The sequence below is a fragment of the Copidosoma floridanum genome, unplaced genomic scaffold (assembly GCF_036245765.1).
Source record: "Copidosoma floridanum isolate Cflo_tuat_1 unplaced genomic scaffold, Cflo_Japanese_pri ptg000019l, whole genome shotgun sequence".
NCBI lineage: Eukaryota > Metazoa > Arthropoda > Insecta > Hymenoptera > Encyrtidae > Copidosoma > Copidosoma floridanum.
This window is the reverse complement of record NW_028321896.1, coordinates 12,866,146-12,893,890: the sequence shown is the minus strand read 5'-3', so window position 1 is coordinate 12,893,890 and position 27,745 is coordinate 12,866,146. Positions and strand designations below refer to the sequence as shown.

At 43.3% G+C, this 27,745-nt stretch overlaps 1 protein-coding gene across 1 annotated transcript; it reads right to left on the bottom strand.

Annotated features, from left to right (window-relative positions):
* Positions 1–1,470: 1,470 nt before the first annotated feature.
* Positions 1,471–27,149, bottom strand: ck (unconventional myosin-VIIa ck). The gene is made up of 24 exons (XM_089593388.1): positions 26,593–27,149; positions 16,441–16,487; positions 10,156–10,269; positions 9,893–10,039; positions 9,608–9,792; positions 9,257–9,378; positions 8,930–9,186; positions 8,650–8,815; positions 7,642–8,549; positions 7,423–7,569; positions 6,731–7,327; positions 6,402–6,611; positions 5,943–6,317; positions 4,799–5,839; positions 4,451–4,695; positions 3,993–4,350; positions 3,789–3,907; positions 3,309–3,705; positions 2,840–3,224; positions 2,632–2,760; positions 2,443–2,539; positions 2,252–2,349; positions 2,006–2,175; positions 1,471–1,918 (listed from the first exon to the last, which is right to left on the bottom strand). Exons 2-24 carry the CDS (start codon positions 16,456–16,458, stop codon positions 1,712–1,714), a joined length of 6,492 nt encoding a protein of 2,163 aa, XP_089449514.1. The 5' UTR covers positions 16,459–16,487; positions 26,593–27,149; the 3' UTR covers positions 1,471–1,711.
* Positions 27,150–27,745: the final 596 nt, after the last annotated feature.

Here is a 27,745-nt window from a genome sequence, read left to right as displayed (position 1 = left end):
GTATAATGTATAAATGCTGTCAATTGCGCACTACTATTACGGTTACTACGTACTGTGATGCACCAAGCCACTATATAGAATTACAAAAGCCCAAAAATTCAAAGTTTTGTGCAACTATGGCAAAGGGTTTTTTCAAGAATGCAAATTAATTAAGTAATAGTATAAAGTAGTACGTAGTATACGTAAAACATTTTTTGACATAGTTTTAATATTTGCGTGCAAATTTGAGTGACAAGTAATTTTTTACTTTTTGCCAACTGTGTACTTGTGATACATTGTTTGGTAAAACACCTCGAAAGTGGAAAATATTTTGCCAAATATCATTTTAAAAGCTTCAAAATTCGAAGAGAATGTATGAATAGGATTTATTGACGAAAGAAAAAATGTATGTGTGTCAGCAGTGATAGAGCTTTTATTCCGACAAGAGTTATTCCAAAAAAAAATATATATATATATTTTATAAATTTAAAAAATTGGTAATCTCGTATAATAAATCTACATTCAAATGAAAAGTTACTTCTGCATAAACCCACATCATTCCTCGCCAATGTTGACAAAAACGTATGGGAGTAGTAAAATGGTAATCCTCAAGTGTTGTGATACAGTTGTGATTCTGCAAATTTAAAACTCTCTCACGCATCGGTTGATTTTTTTTTTTTTTTTTTTTTTTTGTGGGAAAAAATTTCGAGCTCACGAGAGAAAGCTTTCCGATGCATTATTCGTATACATTTTCAACTTAATTACGAAGAGTAGCCCAGCACGCAAGCCGAGAAGCGGGATCATCCACTTGTGCGTACAGGTATGTACGCGCTTGACAAAAAAAAGCAATCAAACGGAGTAATCTCCAAAGGGAAATGAGATAGCATCAACGTAAGAATGCCTTCCTTCAAGACATCTATTGTTAGCCAGGAATGTCGGTGGGAATTTACCCACAGTTAAAACGTCGCGATATCTCTTCGCGTATACCTACATTGTACATGCGTGTACGAAAGCCGCCAACGGGGTTACTTTTATTATTTCCTCGACACTCTTCTGCCTGCGCAATCCTAAATTAATAACACTGTAATTACATCCCTTGTACGGTACCCACATGGTTTCCGAGCACTATTCTCTGTTGTTGTTGGTGGCTTTGTTGTTTTAATGAGCACTACCAATTTTTTTTTTTTTTTTTTTTTTTTTTTTTTTTGCAGCTTGTCAGATAAACGCACTTCTTATTACATCGCTTCAAACAGATGTCACAAAATATCGATACTCGACTCAATTTTATTACTTCCTTTATTGCCTTTTTATTTATTTACATTTTATTGGATAAGTGATTCTTTGAAAAAAAAAAAAAAATCTGTTTTTTTTTGTTAATGTTTTATCAAGTACAATTAGTATTCTACTACAACAGATATAACACTTTTTTTACAACTTTATTCAACAAGTTAAGTACGATTTATTATTAATATTAACTTCTTTGTCACACAACTTGACGCGACTTTTCTTGGTGTGCAAATACATTGCCAGACTTTTACGTTAAATATTTTACACTTGCAAAAGTCAAGATCATTATTCTCTCGTCTCAATTGTTTTAAATAATGAAAAAATTTGTCGTTGAAACAATGATTTTCAATCAGCTTGGAACGCTAAACTTCTTCGCGGGATAACGAAAAAAAGTAAAATTCGCAAAAACATTTGATATTTTTACGATAAGAAACTCGCAGCTCTCTCATTTCATTCGTATCGTGCGCTGCTTGTTCATATTCGTGAGCATGAGCGAGATGTAAGACGTCAAAAGGTCGTCCATTTTGTACCCGAGCGACGTTTCGCACAGCAATTTGGAGCCTCGCACCAGGTTACCGATCGTCATGTGGAAGTACGTGTTGCCGGAAGACCAATTTGAAATTCTCGTAAACGGATGCGTCACCAGTATATCCTGTCAAGAATACACATTTTACACTCCATCGGAAAACGATAACGCGCCGTTACTTTTTTTACACCGTCCAATCAAAATGGCACTTACCTTCGTTTGCGGATGAATCAAGCTGACCCCGTGCTTGTTGATAGCGATGAGCAGTAACTCAGGATAGTCTGGCTCGGTGCTCTGCTTGACCTCGAAAAATGCAGACCCGAACGTGGGCCATCGGTACACGATTTTCAAGAACGTGACTTTAGCATCCTCCGGACTCATGCCTGCAACCCGAATTTGACGTTATACGTTCACCAAAAATGCCTACTCACATGCGTCGTATAGGAGGAAATTATTTACCGGCGTCTTGATTGTACGCGGCGATGATGGCGCGCTTCCACTCGTTCGAACTCTGCGTTTTCACGAGATCGCCAGGTATGAGTTCTCTCAACATTTGGCTGAAACGCAAAACGAAACAGTGAAAATGATTACTTCAAAGGTATAGATTGCAAATTTAAAAAAAAAAAAGAAATCGAAATATTCCTGCTCACGGTATCGCTTGAAGTTCTTGTTTACTCTCCCCGAATCTAACCCTGTAGACGAGCGCCGCCAACTTGGCCGCCTCTTCCTTCGTGCACTTGTGGTACCCTGATTTACAACATATCATTTTTTTTTTTTTCCCCTCATCAAACACTTTCTTGGCACTCGTGAAAAATAAATTAAATCTACGTTTACTTTACCTCTCAGGAGTTTCGGTAGCTCCTGGTGGAAGTGGAATATCAAATCGGCATTCCGATCTTTGCCGGGCACCGTGTTTGTCCACAATTTCTTCATAAAGAACACTTGGTACGTGAACTGCGGGGACAAGCCTAGAACGTTTGCGAATAAGTCAACAAAATGATGCGACGACGATAAATAATGAATCGTTGCTTCCCCTCTCAAACGAACCGTCTCTGGTGGGATGAGCCTTTCTCATCCAGTCGGTCAAGTGGCGCACAAAGTCGAAGAAAAAGTCGCCCTCGGGCACGGAAATGACTTTATCCGCAATCTTGACGAACAAGCTGAATCCCTCGGAGGAGCGTAGGCTCAAGCGTTGGGCGATGTTCTGGCAAAAGTCCTTGGCCCTCGTCGACGAGTCGACCTCGAACGCCTCGTCGGTGTCGTCCGGGAAGTAAACCTTGTGGAAGATCTGCGTGGTCTTGTGCTGAATCGCCTCGACTTCCACCTGGTGAGGCGGGTACTTGCGCGAGCCGTTCTTCAAGGTCTTTTGCAGCCTCTGCAGGGAGTCCTGTGATATGCGGTGCCGACGCGTGCGCAAGAACAACGTCAATTCCTAGCAAAAACAAACAAACAAACTTGTGTCACGACAAAGACCAAAAAGTATAACACATTACACCGATCGCAAAGTGATATGTACCTTCAAGAGGCTCTGGCTGCACGGAAACAGTCCCGTCGCCAGCCACATGAGCTCCCAGCCGCGCTCCTCGCTCAGCCGGTTCCTGTTGTCCGTGAGCTGCTTCATGATCTGGCAGTAGATCTCGTCCCTGAGGATCTCGTTCTTCAGGGGCCCGTCGAATATGATGTCCGTGTACTCGTTGCCGATCCTTGGCCTCTTGGTCGGCAGGTCGCCCATGTACTTGAGAATCGCGTTGAAGACGAAGCACGCCTCGTCCGCCAGCTCGTCCTTCGACGCGAGTTTTCGCAACAGGGGCAGCTTCAGGGGCTCCCGCGAGTGCCGCCACAGCTCGTCCGGGTGGCCTCGGCGCGACGCGCTCAGCGTCAACGCCTTCGACATCGTCTTCTTCGGCGGCGGCCTGTCCAACAACCATCGATTCGGATTTTCACTTGGGGTTGAATTACATTACTCGATGAAAACAAAAACACAAATGACACCCACCGGAAATGGTCGATGGCGTAATCCATGAGGGTGTGCGGCTTGTCCCGGGTTTCGATACCGTTCAGCTGTTGGGGGTAGAGCCTCCGGCCGTTGTCGCTGCCGTTCACGCCAAACATCGACTAAAAACACCCACAAAAACCAACCAATCACACGAAACGGCCAAAGCTACGTATCGAGCGAATCGAAGGATAAAAAGGAACCCACCAAAATGTCGTTAGGTGGCTTCGTCAGCGTCGGCAGGACGTAGACCATCTCGGCCTGAAAGTCGCCCTTCTCGCCGGTCCTCTCGCAGAGACCGACGCACCAGCCGGGATTGTAGCTCTCGTCGCCGGCGTCGTCGTCCAAAGTTATGAGGTCGCCCTTTTGAAAGACGAGGAAGGAGGGATTGTCGACCGAGCCCTTGTAGTCCTGCAGGGCGATGCAGTGCCTGCTGCGCTTCTTCAGGCCCTCGAGGAAGTACACGACCAGGTCGCGAATGTCCTCGGCGCTCGGGCTCTGGAACGTAAACTCCTCGCCTCGGACCGTCGATAGGCTGAACGTTTGCGTGAACATTTTGTTTGTTCTGAAAAAAATGTGTTGTCAGTACGTCCTATTATTTATTAATTTTTTTTTTTTTTTTTTTTTTTTTTTTTTTGGGAATAAAAACAGCAAGAGCCAACTACTTTTGACTAGATACGGTGGTGATTTCGGGAAAGGAGAGCTCCAGCAGGACCTGCTCCTGGTCGTCGACGACGTAAACGCCCGTCCAGTTGACGGCTATTATAACGTCGTTCTTCGGAAGATTTGGCCCTGAATTCCGGTACGCCTCGTAGAAGCGGGAAAACAGCAGGGGCCACTTGAACTTTGCGTAGCCGACGATGTCCTCCTTGACTCGCAGGGCAGGCACTTTTTCTTTCAGGTAGTAGCTCTGAAAAAAGTCGATTGAAGCAAATAAATTAAAAAAAAAAAAAAAACAAACAAACAAATCAAGATCATAGCTAAAGGTGTATATTATATGTGTGTATGTGTACCTTTTTGTAAGCTTGCAAAACTAGGTGTCCCCAGCGCTCGATGGCCTTGTCTACGTCGGCCAGACAGTAGTCGGGTATGTAGTTCGGCAGCAGAGTGAAGAGCCTCTCGATGCTCATGTCGGCGCCGTACTCGATGTAGTACTGCTGGGCGGCGATCATCGCCAGGTCCTCCTCCTTGTCGCACCGGTACTCGCCGAACTTGACGCCCCGCACCACCTGCTGGTATATCAAGTTGGTCGCCACCTGGTCCTCGGTCGGCTCGTGCCACGGGGCGAATATCTCCTTGCGAAAGAACAGCCGCCACGGGGCGTTCCTCTCCTGGGCACCCTGTTCCTTGGCGTACTGCTCGCACTGGGATATCGCGTCCATCACGTGGTCCCCACCGCTACCCAGGGACGAGACCTTGTCGAAGAGCGCGATGTACAGCGAGAAGCCAAACTGATCGCGCAGGTTGATTTTGTCCGAGAGTTGGTTGCAGAGCTCCCGGGCAGTCGTGGCCGAGTCAGCGAGTAGGGTCTTGGTGTTGCCGTCCATGAAGGTGATGGGCAGCATTATCGGCTTCTTGGACTTGGTGGCCTGGAGCTCGAGCCAACTCGGCGGCTGGTTGCGAGTCCCGTTGTTGAAAGTCCGCTTGAGCCGGTCCTCGCAGTAGGGCGCGTAACCGGGAGGGCCCTCGCGTATAAAGGCCCGCAGGTAGTTGACGAACTTCTCGGAAGGGGCGAAGCAGCCGACGCACAGCGACAGGAGTATCCAGCCGCGGGCGTGAGACGATTTCGAGGGATTGTTGGTCAGTTGTTTGCAAATCTGGCAGTAGATCTCGTCGCGGAGCTCGGCCCGTAGGATACCGTGGCCGATGATGAAGTGCAGCTTCTCGAGGTTCGAGGTAGGCCGGGACTCGAGCCACGACTGGTAACTGTCGGCCGTGTACTCGTCCTCCTGCAGCCGCCGGCGCACGTCGTCGCCGAGCTTGTTTTTCCGCTTGAGGGTCAGGGAGACGAGCTTGTGCCGGATGGACCTTGGCTTTTGCTTGAGGAAGGACTCCTGAATCTCACCCGTACGTTAATGCGCAACCGATCTCCCTCATCGAGTATGGAACTATATAATATATGTGTGTATGTGTGTGTGTGTGTGTGTGTGCACTCACGTGATCCAAGCCCATGAGCTGTGCCTCCTGGAACTCCTTGCTTCTGATGAAGTTTCGACCGAGGGTGGCCGTCACCTTGGACATGACCGACGTGTTGTCGCGCTCCATCGTGTGGAATCTCGGCTCGGGAAGGTCCCCCGTGAACCGCAAAATCGTGACCCACAGGGCCTGCGCGGCCAATTGGTCGCCCTGCGTGTGCAGAGGCAGCAGCGGGTGCTTCAGCGGCTTCCTCGAGTACTGGTGCGTTATGTTGCCCTGGAAGTACGTGGCTGCGAACTTTTGGAACTTGAACTCGGACAGGTCCTCCTCGTCCTCGGACGCCGTCTGCATCGGGCTGATGATCTCCTGTTGGTCAGCCTTTGGCGCGGGCAGATCCTGTGAACGGGGTGGTCGAGGAAAATTAAAGTATACATCCAAAAAAAGAAAAAGGAAAAAAAAAGTACATAAAGCTACACGTACGTTGAATACTGATGTCTCTCGGGCAGGCGTGGGCGCCTCGCTGCTCGAGTCCGGCAAGAAATCGAACATAGCTTCGACGAGTTTGCTGTCGTCCACGGGCTCGTCTTGCTTCTTTGCCGCGTCGTTTATCAGGTTTTTCTTTATTTCCATCCTACGCCTATCCTCCAGCTCCATTTCGATTTCTTTCCTCTCCAACTCTTGCATCCTTTCCTGTACGATTTTATATACGTGAAAAGAAAAAACAATACAACCGACGACGAGATGACAAGTGGGAAAAAAAAAAAAAAAAAAAAAAAAAAAAAAAACAGTTATCCATGTCGCGCGTATACCCTAAAGTGCTGATCGGCAATCTCCTTGGCCCTCTTGTTGCCCTGGTCCTTGAGCTCCCGCTCCTCCTTCTTCCTAAACTTGAGCGCCTCTATGTGCAACCTGTACTCGTACTTGAGCTTCTTGTACCTGCGTTGCGCAATCATTCGCCTCACGTGGGCTTGTATCTTGACGATCGCCCACATCTTTTTCCTATACGCCCGCCTGACCAAGTGGCCCCGTGCTCTCGCCTGCAGCGCCACTATGTGGCCCCTGAGATGCCGGAACCTGTGCGACAGCACTCGCGACCTTATCAGCGCCTGCAGCCGCATGTAACCGACCCTCATGCGCTTGTACCGCCGGCGCTGCGCGTACCCGCGCCAATACTTTTGGATCTTTATGGCGGCTGCTCGCATGCGGAGGAACCGACGCCGGTACACCCAACCGCGGATCGTTTTCTGCAGGATGAGGATCTTACGGGTCAGCACGCGATCGCGCTCCTGCTCCAGGAACAGGTCGTGGGCGTCTTTGAGGAAGACCTTCGTGTGGCCGAGCTGGTAGTCCGACTGGCCAAGGACCGCCCGGCAGATCTTCATCGTCGCCATGCGACACTGGTCCTTCTGTTCATTATTGTTATCATTATTGTTTGTGCCGAATCATTGAAAAAAAAAAAAAAACTCAAGTTGTTGTGATATATTTTTACCAATAGTTTCACCGGTGGTATGCCGGATATGAGGAATCGGTATCGTTCCACGAACGCGGTAAAGGAGTGACGGATCGGGTATCCCGCCCTCCGTATCCTGATGGTCTCCATCATTCCCGAGTACCTCAGCTGTCGGCAGCACAGCGCTCTGTCGAACATCTGAAACCAATTCCACGTGCCAAAACCCAGCTTCGATCGCGACAGAGGGGAGAAAAAGTAAAAGAAACTCACCATCGGCTTTTTGTACTCGTTCGGCTTGATGCACCTGATGAAAAACGGCTGGCAGTTGCAGAGGGTCTTCATCAGCGAGTCCAGTGACTTTTTGAACTGCGTCGACAGCGTCGGCGCCCGTTTCCGCGTTTCCGATCCCATGCCGATGTCCTCGGCGAAACAGGACTGCAAAAACTTGTTGGTCGATATGTGTATGAGCTGGAGGAGATCGGCGCTGAAGGTGTCTCGGTTCTTTTCGAGGAAGGTCCTCGTGTCGTAGAACACGACCCCGGCAAAGTGATTCAAGCCGAACGAGGTGTTGATGTCCGACTTGGGCTTGAGGTAATTGCGATGCGACCCGTGGGTCTTGTGAATCTTGGCGAGCATCGTCTGATCGGTACCCTTGGGAAACTTGGACTCCTCGTCTATAAGGGCCATTATATTGAGCTGCTTGACCGCTATCAGATCTAGGGCGTCCTGGTTGTCGACAAACTCGATGTGCTGCCAGTTGATGCCCTCGACGTTGTACTCCTCTTGCTCGAGCTTGAATATGTGCTGGACGAAGAACTGCTGGAGGTTCTCGTTGGCGTAGTTTATGCAGAACTGCTCGAAGCTGTTGTGATCAAAGTTCTCGAAGCCAAAGATGTCGAGGACCCCTATGGAGCTGCGCGACGTGTTTCGCGGCTTGTTTATGGCCTCGTTGATCTTCTTGACTATGTGGACAAACAGCCGGCCGTAGATCCCTTTGACGAAGGCGTCCCTTATGTCGACCGATTGGTCCCGCGACAGCAACGACACGACGGTCTCGCCACTCGCGAATATCGTACGGCGCGTCAGGGCGTCGACGAGCGACTGCACCGGCACGCCGATCAGCTGCGACACCTTCTTCACATTTGTCTGCTCGGGTATCTCCGTTGCGTCGAGATTGTCTGCAGATACGACCAAACAGTTGGTATACGGTATAGTAGAGGGCACAAATATCGAGCGAACCGATCGATGTGTTAATACGTATTTACGAGCTGTACTTACCGATCACCGTGGCCTTGTACTTAACGTTTCCCATGTGCAGCACTGCCCCGAGTAACTTTAATATCTCCCATATCTCGCTGTCGGAGAACAGCAGGACTTTCATAGCCGATCTTATGTCGGCGAACTCGGCTGCGTCGTCGCGGCCTTCGCAAGTTATGCTACCTCCCTTTTTAACGCAAGCGTTGCACGATATGAGAGAACAAAAAAAAATGTATGTCTATGTATATTTATACGGAAGAAAAATAATCAGCTTTCATTGTAAAAAAAAGAAAAAACTTACGCCCGTTAAGTATTTGTAAGTCGATGCTTCCTCCAGCTCGAGTTTTTGCCTCTCGTCCTTGGACAGGCCGGCGAGCATGCAGTAGAAAATATGGTAGTTCCGCTCGTCGAGACTCTGGGAAACGATCCGCGACTTTTCCAACAGGTACTGCTCGATCTTGGCCCCCTCGATAACTCCCTTGTCGCTGAATAGGATGTCGATGTACTTGCCGAACCTCGACGAATTGTCGTTGCGCACCGTTTTCGCGTTACCGAACGCTGAAATCGAGGGGATGAGGGTGTTTATAACACGTGCGGGTCTATTTTCACAAAGAGGGGCGGTGTGTACCTTCGAGGATGGGATTGGCCTCAAGGATTTGCTGCTCGATCCACGAGTGCTTCCCGCTGATGGCCGCCAAGTACTGCAATATCAGCTTGGTGCTCTCCGTCTTCCCAGCACCGCTTTCGCCGCTGAAACCGATACATTCGTTTTTTGGATTGAAAAAAAAAAAAAAAAAAAAAAAAAAATTAAACGTCAGCGAATTATTCTCTGAATCATCAGTACACACGCGCACCAGTGATGCAATAAAGAAATGCGTGGCAGAGCGACTGGTAGAAACAAAATTGATTATCAACTCGAACCACGTAACGATATAACAACCAAAACAAAGCTCATGTACACGTATATGTATATTTATACCTTATGACGATGCACTGATCCTGCTTGTAGCGTTTCATGTGGGTGTAGGCGTTGTCGCCGATCGCGAATATGTGGGGCGGCAGCTCGCCGATTTTTCGATCCTTGTACAGTTTTATCTGCTCGGCCGTGTAGATCGGCAGGATCTGGTAGGGATTGACGGCCACGAGGATCGAGCCCGTGTACGTCTGCGAGAGGAAGTTGTACATCGGTATATATATATATATATGTTTTTGAAAGAAAAATCCGATTGATTGTATTGAAAAGACGACAGAGGTGGGGCCTTACGTAGATGAGGTTCTCGTTGTACCGTATGAGCAGGTTCCTCAGGATACCGGCCTCATGGAGGTCGCCAAGGCTTATCATGTCCTCGACGCCCTGTACCGAGGTCGCGTGCATCGCCTTTATCCGACGCTCCGGCGACAGCCATTGCTCCTAAGATTATCGTTTCCGATGATAAGTAAGTGCTTGTAAGCGGGGGTTGACCATTTTATACCCACATACGCATGTGTATGTATATTACCCGAGAGGGAAAAAATAAAAAAAGTTACCTTGTTGTCGTCGTCTTTTACTTGGATTCGCCTGCCCTCGGCCGATATGACACGAGCCCCGATGGCCACGTCGAATTCCTTGCTGGATATGGGTTCGATCCATATGTAATCGCCCTGATGGATGACCACGAGAACAAACAAACAACTCGTCAATTCTTTTCTCGAGTTCGAACATGAGTACAGGGGGTGATACAAGTGTAGGTGTACAACTGGAGTTTATCAACAACTTGGCTTTTGGAGTCGCGTGTAAACATACGATTTTTGCCATTTTTTCATTTTAGGTCGATTGTGCGCGCGTAGGTGTATTGTATAACTACTTGTAGTTTTGCTGGATCACGGTCAATGCAATTATGCCGAAAACTCTTTTTGGATTCAAGGGAAATTCAAGAAGCACCTGTACACGTGTGTATGATAATGTAGGTGCAATTTATGTATGGGTGTCAGTGTAGTTTTTGCACCAGATGAGATTTATCGTTTAATTGCTCTGAAAACGCCACAGCGCGCGAGCACGTATACTGCACGGTATGTATGTATATATGTATGTACGCTAAAGCAGGTGATGTTGGCATTAAGAGAAAGACTTTCTCCACCATCGAGAGAATAATCACATTCGCACGTTCGCATTTTTTTTTCTTTTCTTTTTGTATTTTCCTTCTTGGCAAAACTTGGAAAAAAATGTAAACGAAGCAATTACGACGATATAATAAATTACCGGGGGTTGCCACCTGAGATATTGTAATACACATACATTCAGGTAAACTAAGAGTTTTCGCCTCTGTATTTTACTACGTATGAAATTGCGACGCATAGAAACGTGCATCCTGTAATATATATATATACACGTACGGCCAATTATTATCGGCGCTCTGTACTCGTCATTGTCTATCTGTATAATTATACACTTCCAAGCAGACAACGAAGAGATTAAAACGATTTATTATTACGGTGCTACTTTACACACATAATCATACACTTTCGTGCTTCTGGTGTATATACGTACTTGTATAATGTATTAATTATACACTTTATCTGAAAAGTTTGAGATTTAAATAGTATCCATGTTATAACTTACCGATTTAAAAAAAAAAGAGAAGTTGAGAAGAAATAGTTATAACATGAAAAAAAGAACCTTCCAAATTACATGTATATACCAAAAAATAAAACAAAAGTGCCGATATAAGATTGAATTTAAAAGTATGTATGTATGCATCGGCTCCTCCTCGTTCCGTTGCTTGTAAAACGATATACCCATAAATCGGCTCTGGCGAAAATAACAAACAACTACATCCCGTTGTTGGTGATCGATCTTCTCCCGATCGCAAAAGGAGAAAGTCCAACGGGGGGGGGGGGGCACTTGGTGGTAAGAAAAAAAAAAAAAAAACAATCAAAACAATGGAGGCGGCAAGATCAGATAAAATTTCAAGGAAAAAAAAAAAAGTCAAGAGAGAGAGGCCAGAGTGATGCATCCCGGAATCTCATCTGTCTCTGTACGGTAAGTGAGCTTAAAAAAAAAAAGGTCTCAATAAAAAGCACGTTTGTGCGTATAGGTATATACTAGTACTGTCTCCTCTGAGAACGACATAATCAAGCGAGATGGAACGATAAGAGGCTCTCGGCGTGGAAGAGAGAAAAAGCGCGTGTGCGCTTTTGTACACCACATGAAACATACAAAAGGAGAGCCGGTCTATTATTTGTACGTAAGCTGTACATACGCTTGATTTCGATCGACTTATCTACCCGCTAATAAAATGTGCCACTGTACAGGTACATGAGCACTCATATGCTGCAACGTGTGTTTCTCTAATTACCTTAGATATATATATATATATCTTCCTGCCTGTACTATATACTTGACAAAAGTGTAACCAAGTAAGATGGAAACATTCGAGTTTTTTGCTATTAAGTTGCTTGGAAAGAAATTATATTTTCAAAGATACGCTTTACTTTAGGAAACAGTGTACGTATACTATGTGATGCAAAAAATTTAGTTGAAAAAAAAATGGAAAAGAAAAACTATAGTTTGTGGCCATCACAACGAAAGCAATATAAACATTCTAAATTTGAAATCATGCTTCGAACGACGAACATTCGTTTTGAATTTTAATGTTGTATACATGTACGTTGTGATCACGCCATATACTTAATCCTGTGCATGATAAATCCATCAGTCATGTCGCACGTATAAGAGCGTAGTTTTTTTTTTCATAAACTCCATAGTGACTATCTTCTTTTTGAATCGGAGCAAACGGTATCGTCTGTTTGCTTGTCACGAGAAATTTTTTAATCAAAAAGCAACGGAAAAATCCAGTAATAAGTCAATCGAAAAGGGAAATACGAAGAAGTACACACATGTACGCAAAATGTAAAAAAAAAAAGAAAAAGTGAGTGCACACGCATCCAGACATATATTATGTATCCTTCGACCGGCAAAAAGACCCCAAGCCGGCCGACGACGCGTGTGCGTGCAGTTGGCTCGCGAGTAAGTACCGTGGGGGCGAACCCCTCCTGTGTTTTATACCTTTTTCTAACTGCAGGCGCCTGCCGCTACACTATTTACTGGTGCCTCATGTGTGCAATACATGTACATGTATACCCCAGACAAACGTATACATACATACTTATACGGCCCAATTGTTCAGCCCAGCGGAACATCGGAATAGAGCTGCTCTTCCGCTCTTTCGGCTCTCTCTCTCTCCCTCTTTGCAAGTTAACGTTGCCATTATACATTCGTACCGATGTACGCATGTACAACACGTATACTTGTTACAATGTTCGATGGGTGGGCCATACTAAATATAATTATATTTTTACTCTACGTTTTCTTGTGCTTTGCGAAATTTACCCAGTTACATTGTTTCTTTCTCTCTTTTTTTTCCCACAAATAATACAATTTGTAACAAAATGTCTCCACCGCACGAGAATTTATTAGTTTCGTGTTGAAAAAACAAAGATCGGTGCGTAGCAAGCAATAACGATCGCGAGCAGATCTTAATTGGCAATAAAGGATAACAAGCCCGTCGTGGCGCACGCGTGTGTACTTATATATAATACCGATTCTAATCCATTAATTCATCTAATTACCTCGCGCTCAGCACCGTTAATTGATGCATTACTTTCTGTATACGTTTTTTCTCGTACAGCACGTTACACCATAAGTATACGTGTTTTGCCGTGCGCACTATGTACATTACCGATACCGATTTTTCGTGTATACGACAACAAAACGTTCCCTCCCCCCGTTTCCGTGTAGTTGTTAGAATTGAGCAACGCGTGGCATTGTTTTTTTTTTCTTCAGCTTTACCGTCCATATCGTGAATTTCCACCACCAGGACATACACGCGTAACAGCAGCGGCCTTGGTCGTTAAAAATAAATCAACGCACCTGTATGCACGAAACATCGGTAAAAAAAGTATAGATACGCAGACACAGAGTTGTTTGAAGAAAAAATTCGCGAAAAAAGTGTCGACCTTTGCCAGTGAGATTGCAATAACATAACGAGTAAACGACGCTTTGGAAATATAGTTGATTGCTCGATGTATTTTTTTTTTTTTTAGATACCGATCTTGGATAATATTTGCGAAAATTCGCACAGTCATGTACGGAATTTTAATTTTTTCTTTTTTTTTTTTAAGTATTTTTGTTTAAAGTGTAAAAATTTGTCGGTCACGCCACAGTCTGTATAAGTTGGAGAAAAAAGTAAGTGAGTCGCAACACCACAAGTGCGCTCAAATATAGTCCACGTCTACTTGGACGACTGAATTTCCATTTACGTCTTTGATTTGTAGGCCTGCACGATCTAGATCTTCTTGCAATTTTGTTTCGCACCGTTTCTTGCATTCGCCGAAAAACCAGACTGACCACCACCGCACCGCGTACAGCGCGCTCAATTTGCCATGAGAACCGAACGCGTGCATACATACTGGTTTGTTTATCATTTTTTCTCGAGTTTACAACAGAAATTTTTTTTTAAGATAGATACATACCTGCATGCGACCTCAATCTTTAACCACGAGGTGCTTTTCCTTGACTGTTACCACGTACGTTAATTGTCCCCAACAATTACCGTTCGAGAATGACAAATTGCGAATCAAAGATCTCTCAATACAACTGCAAACTTATTGTTTGCGGCAAAATTTTTGTCTTTTTCTTCGCTACATACGCACACTGCGTACGAAAAAAACAAAAAAAAAAAAAACAAAAAAAAAACAGCGACACGAGTTCTTATCTACTCGAGTTTCAAGGCAATATTATACAGCAGCGTGCAATTATTTTTAGCGCAAGCACGCCTCGTTCCTGCAAAGGGAGTGTTTTTTTTTTTTTATAATATTCCTAATCTCGTCAATCGAACGAAGTGGCGCATCGACTTGCGTAGGAAGTAGCGTTAGATTAATTTTTTAATCGGTTATTAATAGGTCGAACAGAATTAAAATTCATAAGATTCACCTGAATACGTATATATATGTACATGTGTATATAAGCATTGCGTCCACGAGAAATAGGTCGAGATGGATTTTCCAATCATAGGCAGGATATGTATCGCTTTCTTGCAAAAAAAGTTAAAGAAAAATCGTCTGGCCAATCAGTTATCCAACTTGTCCGAGCTAACGAGCGCAAGGCGACATTTTACCTATATGTGTAGATAAAACTGAAAAAACGTATCTATACATCACAATTTCATGCGATTATTTAAAGTACATTTGTACCCGATAATCGCGCTTTGCGCAATGTATATAATTATAGTGACAATGGAACCTCATCAAATGATCCCAATATCTAATGTTTGATTTGGAAGAAGAAGAAGAAAAAAATCCTTCAAGGTGGCCGTACGTATATACGGTCAGAGTCGAAAAGCGCCGAATCACGTTACATGTACCTATACGAGAGTGCGCGTTGAAGAAAGCTGCAGATTTTCTACTCGTAAGTATACGCGTTTCTTTTCGTTTCGTTTTCACCGAGAAAACGTCGTTTGTCATCTTTCAAAAGATTATCGTTCGTTTGATGAATTGAACACAGAGAGAAAAAGAAACAAACAAACAAGAAAGACGATGCAAAAGTACCATCTGTTGCAAACGTCGCGTTTCACTCGGCATCATCGCCGTTTTCAACTTTTTCGCGTACTTTCACTCGTCATTCGCGGACAAAGAACAATAATTGGGCAAAATGTATAAAAACAATTTTTGAAAGCGCCGAATCGGCTCTTTGAATTTTCACTGTTTATTGAGCGCAAAGATTTTCCATCAGAGAAATAGAGGGAAAAAAAGAGTATTATCTGTTTGCGCTCATTTTTTGCGTAAATCACTGAAAAATTGACTGTTTCCTTTGGTGAAAATACACTACTTCCAAAAGATACAAGCATTAAACTTCTACTGTGAAACTTCGTATATATACTTGAAAATAGTGAAATTTCACTGCCAAAAAGTAGTTAGTCACTATTGGAACAGTGTACGATAACATACGTGCTAACTATATCATTATGTCGTCTAAGTATACATAACTAGTTAAAAATTTCGTGAGAGCACCGTTAAAAGTCTCTGCACGTCCTTTACATTATAACGTGACTCGGACAACGATTAACTCGTGCGTCCTTGTATACATTTAATTATTTATCATTCAGGACTGCAGATAGGACTGTACATTGCATTCACGTATATACCTAGTTAACACGTGAAAAACGCGAACACAAAGAAAATGAAAAATTTTCACACCACACAAATGTTACTACGTACCCACGTCAGCCGTAGAAAATTCATTTGGAGGTAAAATACTCGCACACCTTTCTTCATTACAAATGTATCCACCTATTCGTATATATATATATATATATGTCACGTGCGGTGTGTGTATTTTCACCCATCACGGAATTCCCTACTGACCGAGTTACAAGTAAGTATATCATAGTACATAATAATAAGTGCGGACGAAACTCCGCAGCTATTGAACGACCCGCGCGAGATAAGCGAAAGTTGTGCCACGGTCGGCGAAATTGGTACGAGTACGTGGATGTAACAGAATATTATAATGTGTACAATTACCTATTAATCATCGCGAACCTGACACTTCACTACTAATTGTTACAAGCCGATTTACAGTATATCTATAATGTGTTAACGTGTACGTGTATTAGTATAGTATTCTAGGTCGGTATGGATGTATATTATAATACGGGAAGATGAGCTTTTCTTTTTAATCCAAAATACGAAAGAGGGATTCCAATGTGTTGTACTTGCTTTAGTATTATTTTGTTGAACAAATACCTGTCGTCATGTGTTGTAAATAATGCTTACCCGAGTAACGATGACCATCTCTCAGGTGTCGGTTGTCGGCTCGCTACCTGTTAAACAAACAAACAAACAGCATCAAGTACTCCCTGTGTTAATTGTTAAAATAATACAGAAAAAGAGAGATAAGTAAGTACTTATGTGTAAAACATGAAAATTCTATCGTACAGTTAACGAAAATTCTACTCATTTCTCATGCACAGTACAGGGTGCAAATAACCGATCTTTCTCCACCTTCAAAGCGATTGCGTATAGGAATATTTCAAGTTGGGTTGTTCTCCCTAAACATAATTATCCTCCGAGGCACGTCAAGAGAGTAACGAGACAATCCGTCCTCTGATAAACAAGCTATAGAGTATACCCGTGGATGATCGCTTCCTGCATCCAGAGAGAGGGAGGGAGAGAGCAAAAAAAAACAAAAATACAAAAAAAAAAAAATCCCCAAGAGTTGGAGGAAAAAAGAACGCACAAGCTGGAAGAGAGGAATGCGTCCGTGCGAGCGCGAAGGAAATAACGAGAGAGAAGAAGCTACCGATTATAGGTGTATTGCCGATCGCGTAAAATCTCGTACACACACGGGACGGGGGATGTTACACAGATACAAATAATATGCGCGTGTAGGTGTACAAGTACCTATACTCGCAATGTGTATATAGTTGCAATCTCTGGCCGATCACCGTTACGGCCTGCACCTCCATCAGCCAGGCAGAAGCATCTCTCGGCGCGCAAACCTGTTCGCGAACTGGGTTAGGTATGTACGCGTCTACATACATATATATACGTAATAGCGGCTCCTCTCCGGCGTTTTATTTGGCGAAAGATGCCGCGGAGAGAGAATAATGTACCACCACCCCCCCCCACGCATGCCGGTTTATCTCCTCTGTACCTTCGCGTTCTGGAGCAGGTGCATTTTTTTATACGTAGTATACACGTACGGTATACGTGCAGCCCCGTCCTCATCCTTTGCTACTCATCGAGAGGTATATGTAACACATATAGGTAGGTTACATGCCTGTGCCATTCATTGACACGCATCGGAAAGAAAGAAAGAGAGGTATATATGATGATTACCGTGATTACCCCCGTCGTGTCCCCCCCCTCTCTCTCTCTCTCTAGCGGATGGATCACCGGACTTCCGAGAACCTCGTCTGCGCAAATTTCAAGGCCAAACGCGGCAAAAAGGATGCTGTGTCGTGGGTTTTTTTTTGTTTGTTTTTTGTTCAACAAAGGCCATAGGGTTGTTTTGGAAGCTACGTATGCCAACGAGCATCCGTGGCTGCTACCGTTTCAGGTAGTTTTTTTAGCTTTCCATCTCAGCTTCCACAGTTTCGGACTTTGAAAACCGTTAAAGTTTGAATCTGTATATTGTCTCGACCTTGGTAATTGTTTGAGATCGTGGTAATGTTGATTTAATTTGCGGTCCAAGTCGCACTTAAAATATACGTGCATCTTACTTGTAATGCGCAACAATAGACACTAATCAAGAATTATATCAAGATAGTTATTCATTACTTCAACCAAAGCGCCTGTTACACGAGGGTAAAATTACAGGTATACATATACAATATACGTACGATATGCTGCATCAAGAGCACCAACCATCGGCAGCGGTAACGTAACAACACCAGATATCTCGGCAATTATCAACACGCACTTGGCAGACGCTTAACTGTTTTTTTTTCTCTATCTCTGGACACGATTATTCATCAATTATTAAATCAATTAGGTGCGATGGTTTATAGACGAAAGAGCTTATTCGAGCTTTTAATAATAGTTTATTGTTTGTCTTGGTTTGTTCCGTATCTAATAATGATGATGATGATGAAAATCGCTATCAACGTCTATCTACTTGGTTTATTTAGCAAATAATTCATGAATTAATTAATAACACTACAGCTAAAGAGAGGAATTAAAAAGATCATTGCTGGAGTTTCGGCGGCATACGTACACCCATGTACGATGAGCGAGTGGGTGCGTTCAAGTGTCGTTACAAATTTATGTCGTCCACATACTTTTGTGTTATAACTTGTATATAAATGTGTACGTATATTATGTGTGTACGCAGGTAAGACCATGCCGTACCATAAATTGTACGTACACATGTCAAGAGTAACTGTGCTGAGACTGGCAAAAACTATAAAGGAGGCACGTTATATGTGTATATGTTTTTGTACCCATCAAGGTGTACGAGAGCTTTGATGTAAGTAGTGCAAATTCCCAGATGGTGTCGGTCAAGTGCACAACCGCACGCCAGAGAGACCTATTACCCATTGCACTGACACTAAGTGTACCTCTATATCCGACGTTTAAATTACTCCACGACGACGACGACGACGACGCGGTTTAGTGTACAATAAAATAAGACAATGGAAGAGTTCACGTGTTCAATTCCACCTAACAACAACAATCTACTCCCGTTCCGATTTATGACCCTTTTACGCTCTATAAAATATCACCACTACCCGCACTGTATGCGTGTATATGTTTATCTTACCTGATGCCGATTTTCCGTTTTCGCGATCCGATCGGCCGTCAAAAAGCTAGAAAGTCGCGCAAAATAATACACCCATTATACACGTACACTGCGTGGCCTTTTGCAGTAAAAGTTCATCTTTTGACGTGATAATATCATTTATATTTTACACGGCAAGTCGAGCTGCAGTGACGTTTCTTTCGTTGACGAAATATTATGACCTACAATGGCGCGCAGCTTCTGGTGCTCGAGTTGAGCGCGTTGGATGCAAACTCGTGGTCTTGCCCCATATAAGGTTGGGATATACATTGAGTATATAATTATATACCTACAGATGGAAAGGGAAGATCATTGGAGTGACGGACTTTTTATGAAATAGAAAGCGAAACAACGATAAATCATCCTATCGGGTAATTGTATCTCTCGAAGCGTGGCATGTGTACGTACAAGCATCATACCGATCGATAGCGTATCAGGTTTTTTTTAAAATTGTTACACGATCATAAACGAGCACACCATGACCTACGAGGGTCGTCAAGTAGAAAAATTACCTTAGTATCAAATGGCCTTCTATACCCGTTACCAAGTACCTTCGGTATATTCACAAAGTTAAAGTAGGTACATGGGAATTATATAACAACGCGGATGGCATATAAAGATGGTATAAAGTTAGATACTCGCCGGCACTGACGAGAGTAAATTACAGACGGACGATCATATATTATACTTGTAGAGGCTGCGGTGTACTTAATTGTCGGGAGAGTCTCCGTGGAGCTGTCATTGCTCCCTTCCGTACGTCACGAGATAAGAAAAAAACAAAAAAAAAAAAAAAAAAAAAAAAAAAAAAAAAGAGACAATGACACGTGTACCTGTGTTGTAGGTATATATACCTGTTACAAACAACGAAAAAAAAAGAGCTAGGCAGAGTTTGACGCAATCACGATGTTACGGTGTACGTATACAGGTGTACTTGTCACAGGATCAGGTGAAGATAAAAAAAAAAAAAAAAATCTTGGAGTAGTCGCGCAATCTGCAACATATATATGCAACAGCTGTAGCCTGTATACACGTCAATAATTGTGTCGCGTTGTCGTGTCGTGGTTCACCTTCATTAGGGCAATTAATGAAATTTACCTTGAAGCCAGCGGGAAAGCCAACTATAACGAAATTTTGCGAACGAGACACGCTGCAGTTACTGTATACGTGCATCAACAAACAATATATATTTATGTATACAATTGTTATCCTCTTTTTTTTCTTCTTTTCCTTCGTTAGGCAACAATGTTTTCCGAGGCTACACTGTTTTCTATACTTCTCTTTTCTCTCTTGTAATTTTTGTGTTTTTTTTTATTCTACTTCGCAACCTTGAAATTTTTTACAACGCGTCTGATAAGAAGCAGCTCGAACGGGCATACTTGTATGATACACGTATTATAAAGCGTCAAGACAATAAACATTGTTATATTGCACGTTGCGTTTTACGCAATGGTACATAGAGTGATCGAAAACTTAGTATGGTCCAAAGTATAGCGTGTAAACAGTGATCCCGTGTTGTAATGTGTGCATGCACTACCGTCACGATTATCGTATGTATACATCTTTTTTTTTTTTTTTTTTTTTTTTTAAGGAGCTGTTTACAAATTGAAGTATGGGGCATAAAAATCGGACGTGCTTCTCTGGCATGTGCCATACAATAAGAGTATCAATAGTACACCTATACAGTGCCACTTGCGTATTCATACACACCTGTACATCTAAAATAACACGATACATAAATGTATACAAGAAAGATACACGTTATACCGCTGGCAAAGTTAAGTACTCGCATATAGAATTAAAAATCGCTCCACGAGTCATTGACTTTGAAAACTACATATTTATAAAGTGGATCTGTTACATCAGCTGGTCTGGACGATAAATCGGCAAACGGCTGTGCAGTGTATACCCCGCAGCGTGCACTTGAGCTGTAGCAGCAGCGTCGGAGAGGATAGAAAAACCGGCGTTAAACCGAGAGCTGTTACTTCTTTAGATTTTCTTGGACGGGCTCCGTTGCCGTGGGAAAACCTGCTGTCCGTAATGTGATCGCTACCCAGCCACCATACCGATCGCTTGAAGATGGACGGATTGGTGCAGTGCAATTTGTTGCGCTTCGTAATGGAATAATCGAACGGCTGAGAAGAGGGAATCGTGGGGGTGCCTTTTTTTCTCAGAAATTTGGCAAATAGGTGGGGGGGGTTACTGTGAAAATGTCACGGAAAAAAAAAAAAAAAAAAAAAAAAAAAAATTACACGTTTGAAAGCGCGTGCCTCGTGTACTGTATAATATATAGTCGGCCGGTGAGTATTTCGATGAAGAAGATGACGATGTGGTACACAGAGTCAAGGAGTATACCGTTATTTTTACGTCACTGTTTGATGCGCGCCTCCTCGTGGTATTATTTTATTTGTTTCCTCGGTCGTTTTAAATTCCCGAGATTCTCTAAAACGCGCGTTATTACGGATGTCTGCATAATTTATCGGAGAACCCATAGAACGTATTTATCGGGCTGTCCGTTATTTTACCTTCCAAATTAAACTTTTTCTTTTTTTTCAACTTGTTGATTTCTACTCCACTGGTTTCGTCCATGCTTGATTTTCAAAAAAAAAAAACTTTCTTCACCAATAGGCATACAATTAGTATTTTGGAACTAGAAAACTATACTGCATTTTTTTGTAACACTAATACACCGTGTAATACCTTAACAACGAAAAAAACAAATGTAACATTAGCTCGTCTTCACATGTATTTGTTTCATTAATTTTCAATATAAAAATAATGGCACGTTTTAAAAAAAAATAATAATAAAAATAAATTGTTGCAATTCTCTATTGGAGGTCTCAGTACGATTTGAATCATTTGAATGCCAGGAGCACGTTTTATTTTCAAACTTATCGATTTAAGGAGTTGGAAAAAAAAAACATAATTTTGTCACCTTGAAATAATGCATGTACACGCGTTAATCGTTAAAAAAAAAAAAAAAAAGAAATCGCTTAGCACGTTTGATATACTATATATAGTGTCAAGCCAACGACTTCGGCAGATGCGAGACGAGACGGAGATCACCACCTATATACGCACACATATATATACTGCACGTACAAAAGTACCCGGAGGAATTTCGTCCGCGCACCTGTTGTTGCAGTCGCGTTCCACGCATATTTTTGTATAAGTATACTTATAAGATACAACATCCACGCACGCACGAGAGAGTCGCCAAGTCGCCATATATATTATATGTTATGTGTTTATATTATACACGTGATAGAATATGTGTATAAAGAGATAAGTATGGATACCGGTTAATTGCTCGAGCACCGGCCCGATACGCGGACGACCCACCACCCAGTGGCTTACACTGCTGCTATGTTTTCTACTGTCATACTTTTTTCATGTTTCTCTCTCACTCCCAAGTGCATATTACACCTTAATTATATGCACGGTCCTTCATGTACATTTACACGTTTAGTACGGTATCCGGTATACAATACAACTATTCCATGCGAGATTCGAGAGACAAACGTGTAAAATATATACACCTATTACCTGCAGCCGCGTATAGGGAATCGGCAATTCTCGGGGCTGATCTTGGTACGTGTGTATATAGTATGTGGGTCGCGCTGGAAATTCTTTCCCGTATCAATTGCTTGTATCAACAAATATTGCTTTTACCTATAGTCTACGTATAGCTTTTTTTTTTTTTTTTTTTTTCTTTTTTTTTTCGGTGTAATATTTCGCGTTCGTCGATGTGCAAAGAGATACGTGTATACATTTTGTACAGTTCGAAATATTGTTACAGGTATCTAGTGGTGAAAAAAAGTGGCACGCATGCAGTAGTGTGTAGACCGAGAGAAGAAAAGGCTACAGCAGTCGACGAGTTTTTGGCGTTATGTCAATGTCGCGTCAGCTGGTTAAACATGTATATAATTATTATATATACGGTGTAAGTATACATAGGCAGCGCTGATAACAATTTGCAGAACCCCAATAAAATCTGACTGAATATACTATATACACACCTACTTGACAAATATTCCGCGAACGTGTACGTCCGCAATGGTGCGAAAAACACGTTGCCGATCTTTCGGTACTTTGGGAAAAAACCACGGGTACTGTAAACATGTCTCTCTAAATCTAAAAATTGGTACCCCATTGCAACACATGGACGACGCGCTTAACTTTATCGCCCACTATCATCATCATCATCATCGTGACGGAGCCAATAAACTCTGTATACCGATACTCTGTCATGAGATCGTCGCCGTTAACACCTCATCACCACCATCGCGCATTACCTTGCACATACCAGATAATCGAATTCAATGCAGCTGATCGTATCACCGATCGATACACTGATCAACGTAACATGTACCGACGCAACTCAATATATACCGATCATCACAATAACCGTCTTACATATAAAAACGAGAGCAAGTGTCAACGACACGTGGACGTGTATGACCATTATAATGTACGGGTATAAGTAGATCAGGAGGAGGGTTGCGGTATGGTTTTGTTCGCACGTCCTCGAGAATATAAAGGTAATACATGCATAACTACAGATGGGCACTATACCCTATACCCTATATGCGCTATATGGACTACCCATATATAGGTACAGTTGCACATACTCCAGACACGTATGGATAAAAGGAAAGAGAGAGATACTACATATACATATATAGGGGGAGACCCGGTTACCTCGCTTGACGGGATTCCGTGCGTGCGAGCACGCCATCGACGAACCAACGAACGAGCAAACGAACGAAAACTCTCTTATGCTTCGCTCCTCTCATATAAATATATGTACGTGATGCAGCATATATGTTTATATTTATAGGTATGCATATGTATGCGTGTACAACAAAGCACGGGAGTTTTTCTGTATATGCACAGATACGTGTGCAATATATTATACAGGTAAGTATTGAATAATAATATGTGCCATGCATATGCGCTCGAGAACTGTACGTTTATGACGGATTCCACGGATGCCGGGGAGAACCCTTACAACTGAAGCGCTTTTACCTATTCTGTACATGCACAATATACCTATAAGTACCTACGTATATACATGTATGTTTATTATAATACCAATGGTGAAAGAGAAAGACATCCCCTCATGCTGGCGGATGCTGCTATCTCAGGTAGGAATGAAATATAGTTATATATACATCTGTTATCTGTACATACTGTATATATATATATATAAATGTGCGGCGGAATGCTGCTTTCGCTGCCAATTGCTCGGTATGGCAATATACTTATAACATAATAGCTGTAACGCGTTGTGGCTGTATAATACCATGTAAGCTCGTTTAGATTGGAACGGCGATGGTGACGCTGTATATACATACCGATTTGCGCCAAGTGCGTTGTACTTCTTTATTGTTATAGGTATGGATACATCTTGTTGAAAATAGCGTGACACGCGATGATGAACCGATTTTTTACCGATAAGTGAGGGCGTTTTAGCAAAAAAGGTTCAGAGAAAGCGTGCCCGAAGTGTGATAATAGAAAAATCGCGTCTCTCAATTGAGTTGCAGGTTCTCTTACATGCGTGCAAATACGTATTTACATGTTTGTGTCCAGGAAAAACGTGCGGGCGAAACGGGACCGGCAAAAAATCGAGTTCAATTGCAGTCGGTCTCTTTCAAAGGCCACACTCGTATGCGTATCTGTATAGGTATACTTTTGTTACATTTCGGCCGATGCGTGTAGATACTTATTTACGCGATTGTGCACGCGTGAAAAGACGGTGTACCTACTTTATATATAGATTCGGAGAAAATACGTGATGGGTATAATATCGTATAGCGCAGTTTGACGCGATACCAACTGATTTTCGAGTACCTAGGTATACATGCGGCGATTGAGCCCCAAGGGGGCTATAATATATTGCTCGGTGAACAATATATGGTGTAAATGTATACCGATCCGCAGTCGATTAGTATAATCTCAATGCCATGGACGATTATTTTCACTCGACACGGGCAGTCTCGAACAGCGCTTCTGTATACGGATTGAATAAAAAAAGAAATGTCACATGTGACTCGAATTGACAGTAAAATGTATATACGTAAGAAAGTAAGCTCTGGCCACATGAGCCTGCACAAGCTTCGACAAAAGATCACAGAAAAGGGTCCACAAGTTGCACGGGCAGCTCTATAGAATCCTTGCCCATATCGGGAGGAAGGAAGAATGTTGCAAACGTATATGTTGTATATGTAGACTTTATGCAAGTTGAAAGGAGCATAGAGGATGAAAGCTCGTAATGTACGACATAGGAAGAAGAAAAAGACGGACTCTTCATCCTCGCCGGTTTCACCGCTGCGCACCGTAAACCACCGGCTGATCTAAAATTCTATTCTAATGCGTAAGTAGATATACATATAGGATACACGTATCCTTCGTTCTGTAAATGGTGCACGCTCGAGAGAGCCGCTGGTCGACGTTGCAAAATAAAGGCACGCACGTATATGTATAGGTATATGGTATATACATTATAATGTGTGTATAACACGGGGCGAGCCGTGGATGCACGCTTGCTCGCACACACGGTCGTCCGGCACAGCTTTTCGGAAGAAGCGAACCATATTCCATCGCTCGAGGGGAGGCAAAAATAAACCATATCCGCGCACTGTGGCTTTTCATCGATTGCCATTCATGTTTTTTGTACTTGAGATTTAAAAGAAAAAAAGTACTGTCAATCGATAAAGAAAACATCACACCCTTCTCTTCATTGAGTACATTTTTTATACATATGACACTGCGAGGCTCTCGTGTACTTTGTCATAAAAGCCGATGTTTTTTAAAAACGTCGCGTGCGCCGGACGTTTTTTTTTTTTTTTAATTTCCGTGAGATTTTTCGCTTCGCGTGCATAATTTGACACACGCGTGATCATTAGGTGAAAATATACAACGCGCTCGTCCCTTTTTTTTTTTCGAGACGCGGAGCGAGAGAGAAAGGTACCTGCACGCGCGTACACGGGGCACAGTAGGCATGCAGGAGCATATAAACGGAAGTCCGATAATTATGTGGAGCGATGTCGTTAACCCCCCCTATACGCTCGTTCCTTTCGAAGGGAGCTCTCGCCTATATTATGTGTATATACTCGCGATCGCGCGGGTTTTTATCAACATCGCTGCGCGTATAACATACAACGTATGGGTATACATACAGTTGTACACAGCCACGTATCATTTTTTTTTCTCCCTTCCTTTCGCTATTCTTTTTTTCTCTTTTTTTCTTTTTCAAAGCAAAAAACGCTTTTCGATTTCTTGTTGAATAAATATGGACACTGTGTTTATTAATTTCGTCATTGGCACATGTATACAAATATAATTGTATGGCCCATTGTATGCAAGAGATTGGAGGGGGAAAAAAAGAAACGATTCAAATTAACATCGATCGGGCATCGAAAACAGCTCCCAGAGAAAGCCATCCGAAGAAAAGGAGAGAGACAATAATCTAGACAAAAAGCCTGGAGGGACGAAAATGAAGAAACCGGTTGGGGCGCTCTGCCGGCCGCAACCAAAAATCAGAAAAAGAGAGGAAAAAAAAAAGAAAAAAAAGCACGACACACGAGCCGTTCCCCCCCATGTATATATAATAAAAAAAGAGAGAGAGCGATCCACATAGAGCTTACCTCGGGGCAGCGAGTCGACGGGTAAGGTCGCGCTCCTGGACTTGAAACCCGGTCTCCGGGGGAGAGCGAGAAAGAGAATGGAACGCGGGGGTGGAGCGGAGGTACAGATAAAAGGAGGAAAAGCACAAGCTGCAGCGCGCACGGGCCCCCGCCGGCTGTTGCGGTATAGCGTCGCAGCCAGTTCCTCCTTTTTGCTTCTCTCTCTCTCTATCTATCTCTTCCTCGGGCTCACACGTCCGTGAACTTCATTTAGGAGAACGGGGTCCGTCCGATGCACAAGTACGTGCACACACTACTCACGCGCGCTCTCCTTATGCACATATACATATATACATGCGGCACTGCACACCTTTGACTACATACGTACATGCAATGTGGTATCGCCGACAGTTGCTCTACATTGCATTCGCGTGTACATCGCGGTTTCTTTTTATCATCATCTGATTTCAGCGAATTTTCAATCGATCGAGCGCAATTTCAATGGAAAAGCACAGCTTTCGTTCGCATAAGTCAGCACGAAACTCGAAACTAACGAATGACCATTGCTCCGAAAATCCTTCTCGAGGATCTTCCGCGCGTATACATGTAATAACAACGTACGAGCGAGCAGCCGGAGGAGTTGACGATGCTCGCTCGGCAGCAGGCACAGGTACTGGCCGACCGACCGATCGCGGACGTGCCGAGCACACCTCGCTTGGCTGCTCTTTTTCTTCCTCTCTCTCCTCTCCCTCTCGCCAGGTTCTACATATACATTTGGCGGGGGAGACAGACAGACAGACGGGTTGCGCGTCGTATACGGGATAGTAGAGGCCCTTTCCTTTGGCCGGTTGGTGCGTTTTTCCACAAGGTATACCCTGCACCCTCCTCTCTCGGGCTGACAGGTGTCAAATCCTCATACCGATCACGATCTTTGGTACAGGTATACTTGAATGTGGCTTGTGCTTCCGAAACGATCGGCTATTTGAAGTTACCGGTCACTGCAGAGTTGTTGCTGCTGGGTGTCTGAAAAATCGGCAATCACGTCATTGCAGAATTATTTATACCTTACCTCGTGCGTGGGAATGCCACCAGAGGATTTTCCTAATCATTCACCGTGGTTATTTGAATTCGATCGGCAACGTTCACGGGTTAATACATATACGTACTACGTATA

What these genes read in the sequence shown, in the direction of transcription:
- ck (XM_089593388.1), bottom strand. An exon ending in ACAACGAGAACCTCATCTAC is followed by an intron (nt 9,793 to 9,892) that starts GTAAGGCCCCAC and finishes TTCCTCTCGCAG; the next exon opens with ACGTACACGGGCTCGATCCT. An exon ending in GCTACCGAAACTCCTGAGAG is followed by an intron (nt 2,540 to 2,631) that starts GTAAAGTAAACG and finishes GTTGTAAATCAG; the next exon opens with GGTACCACAAGTGCACGAAG.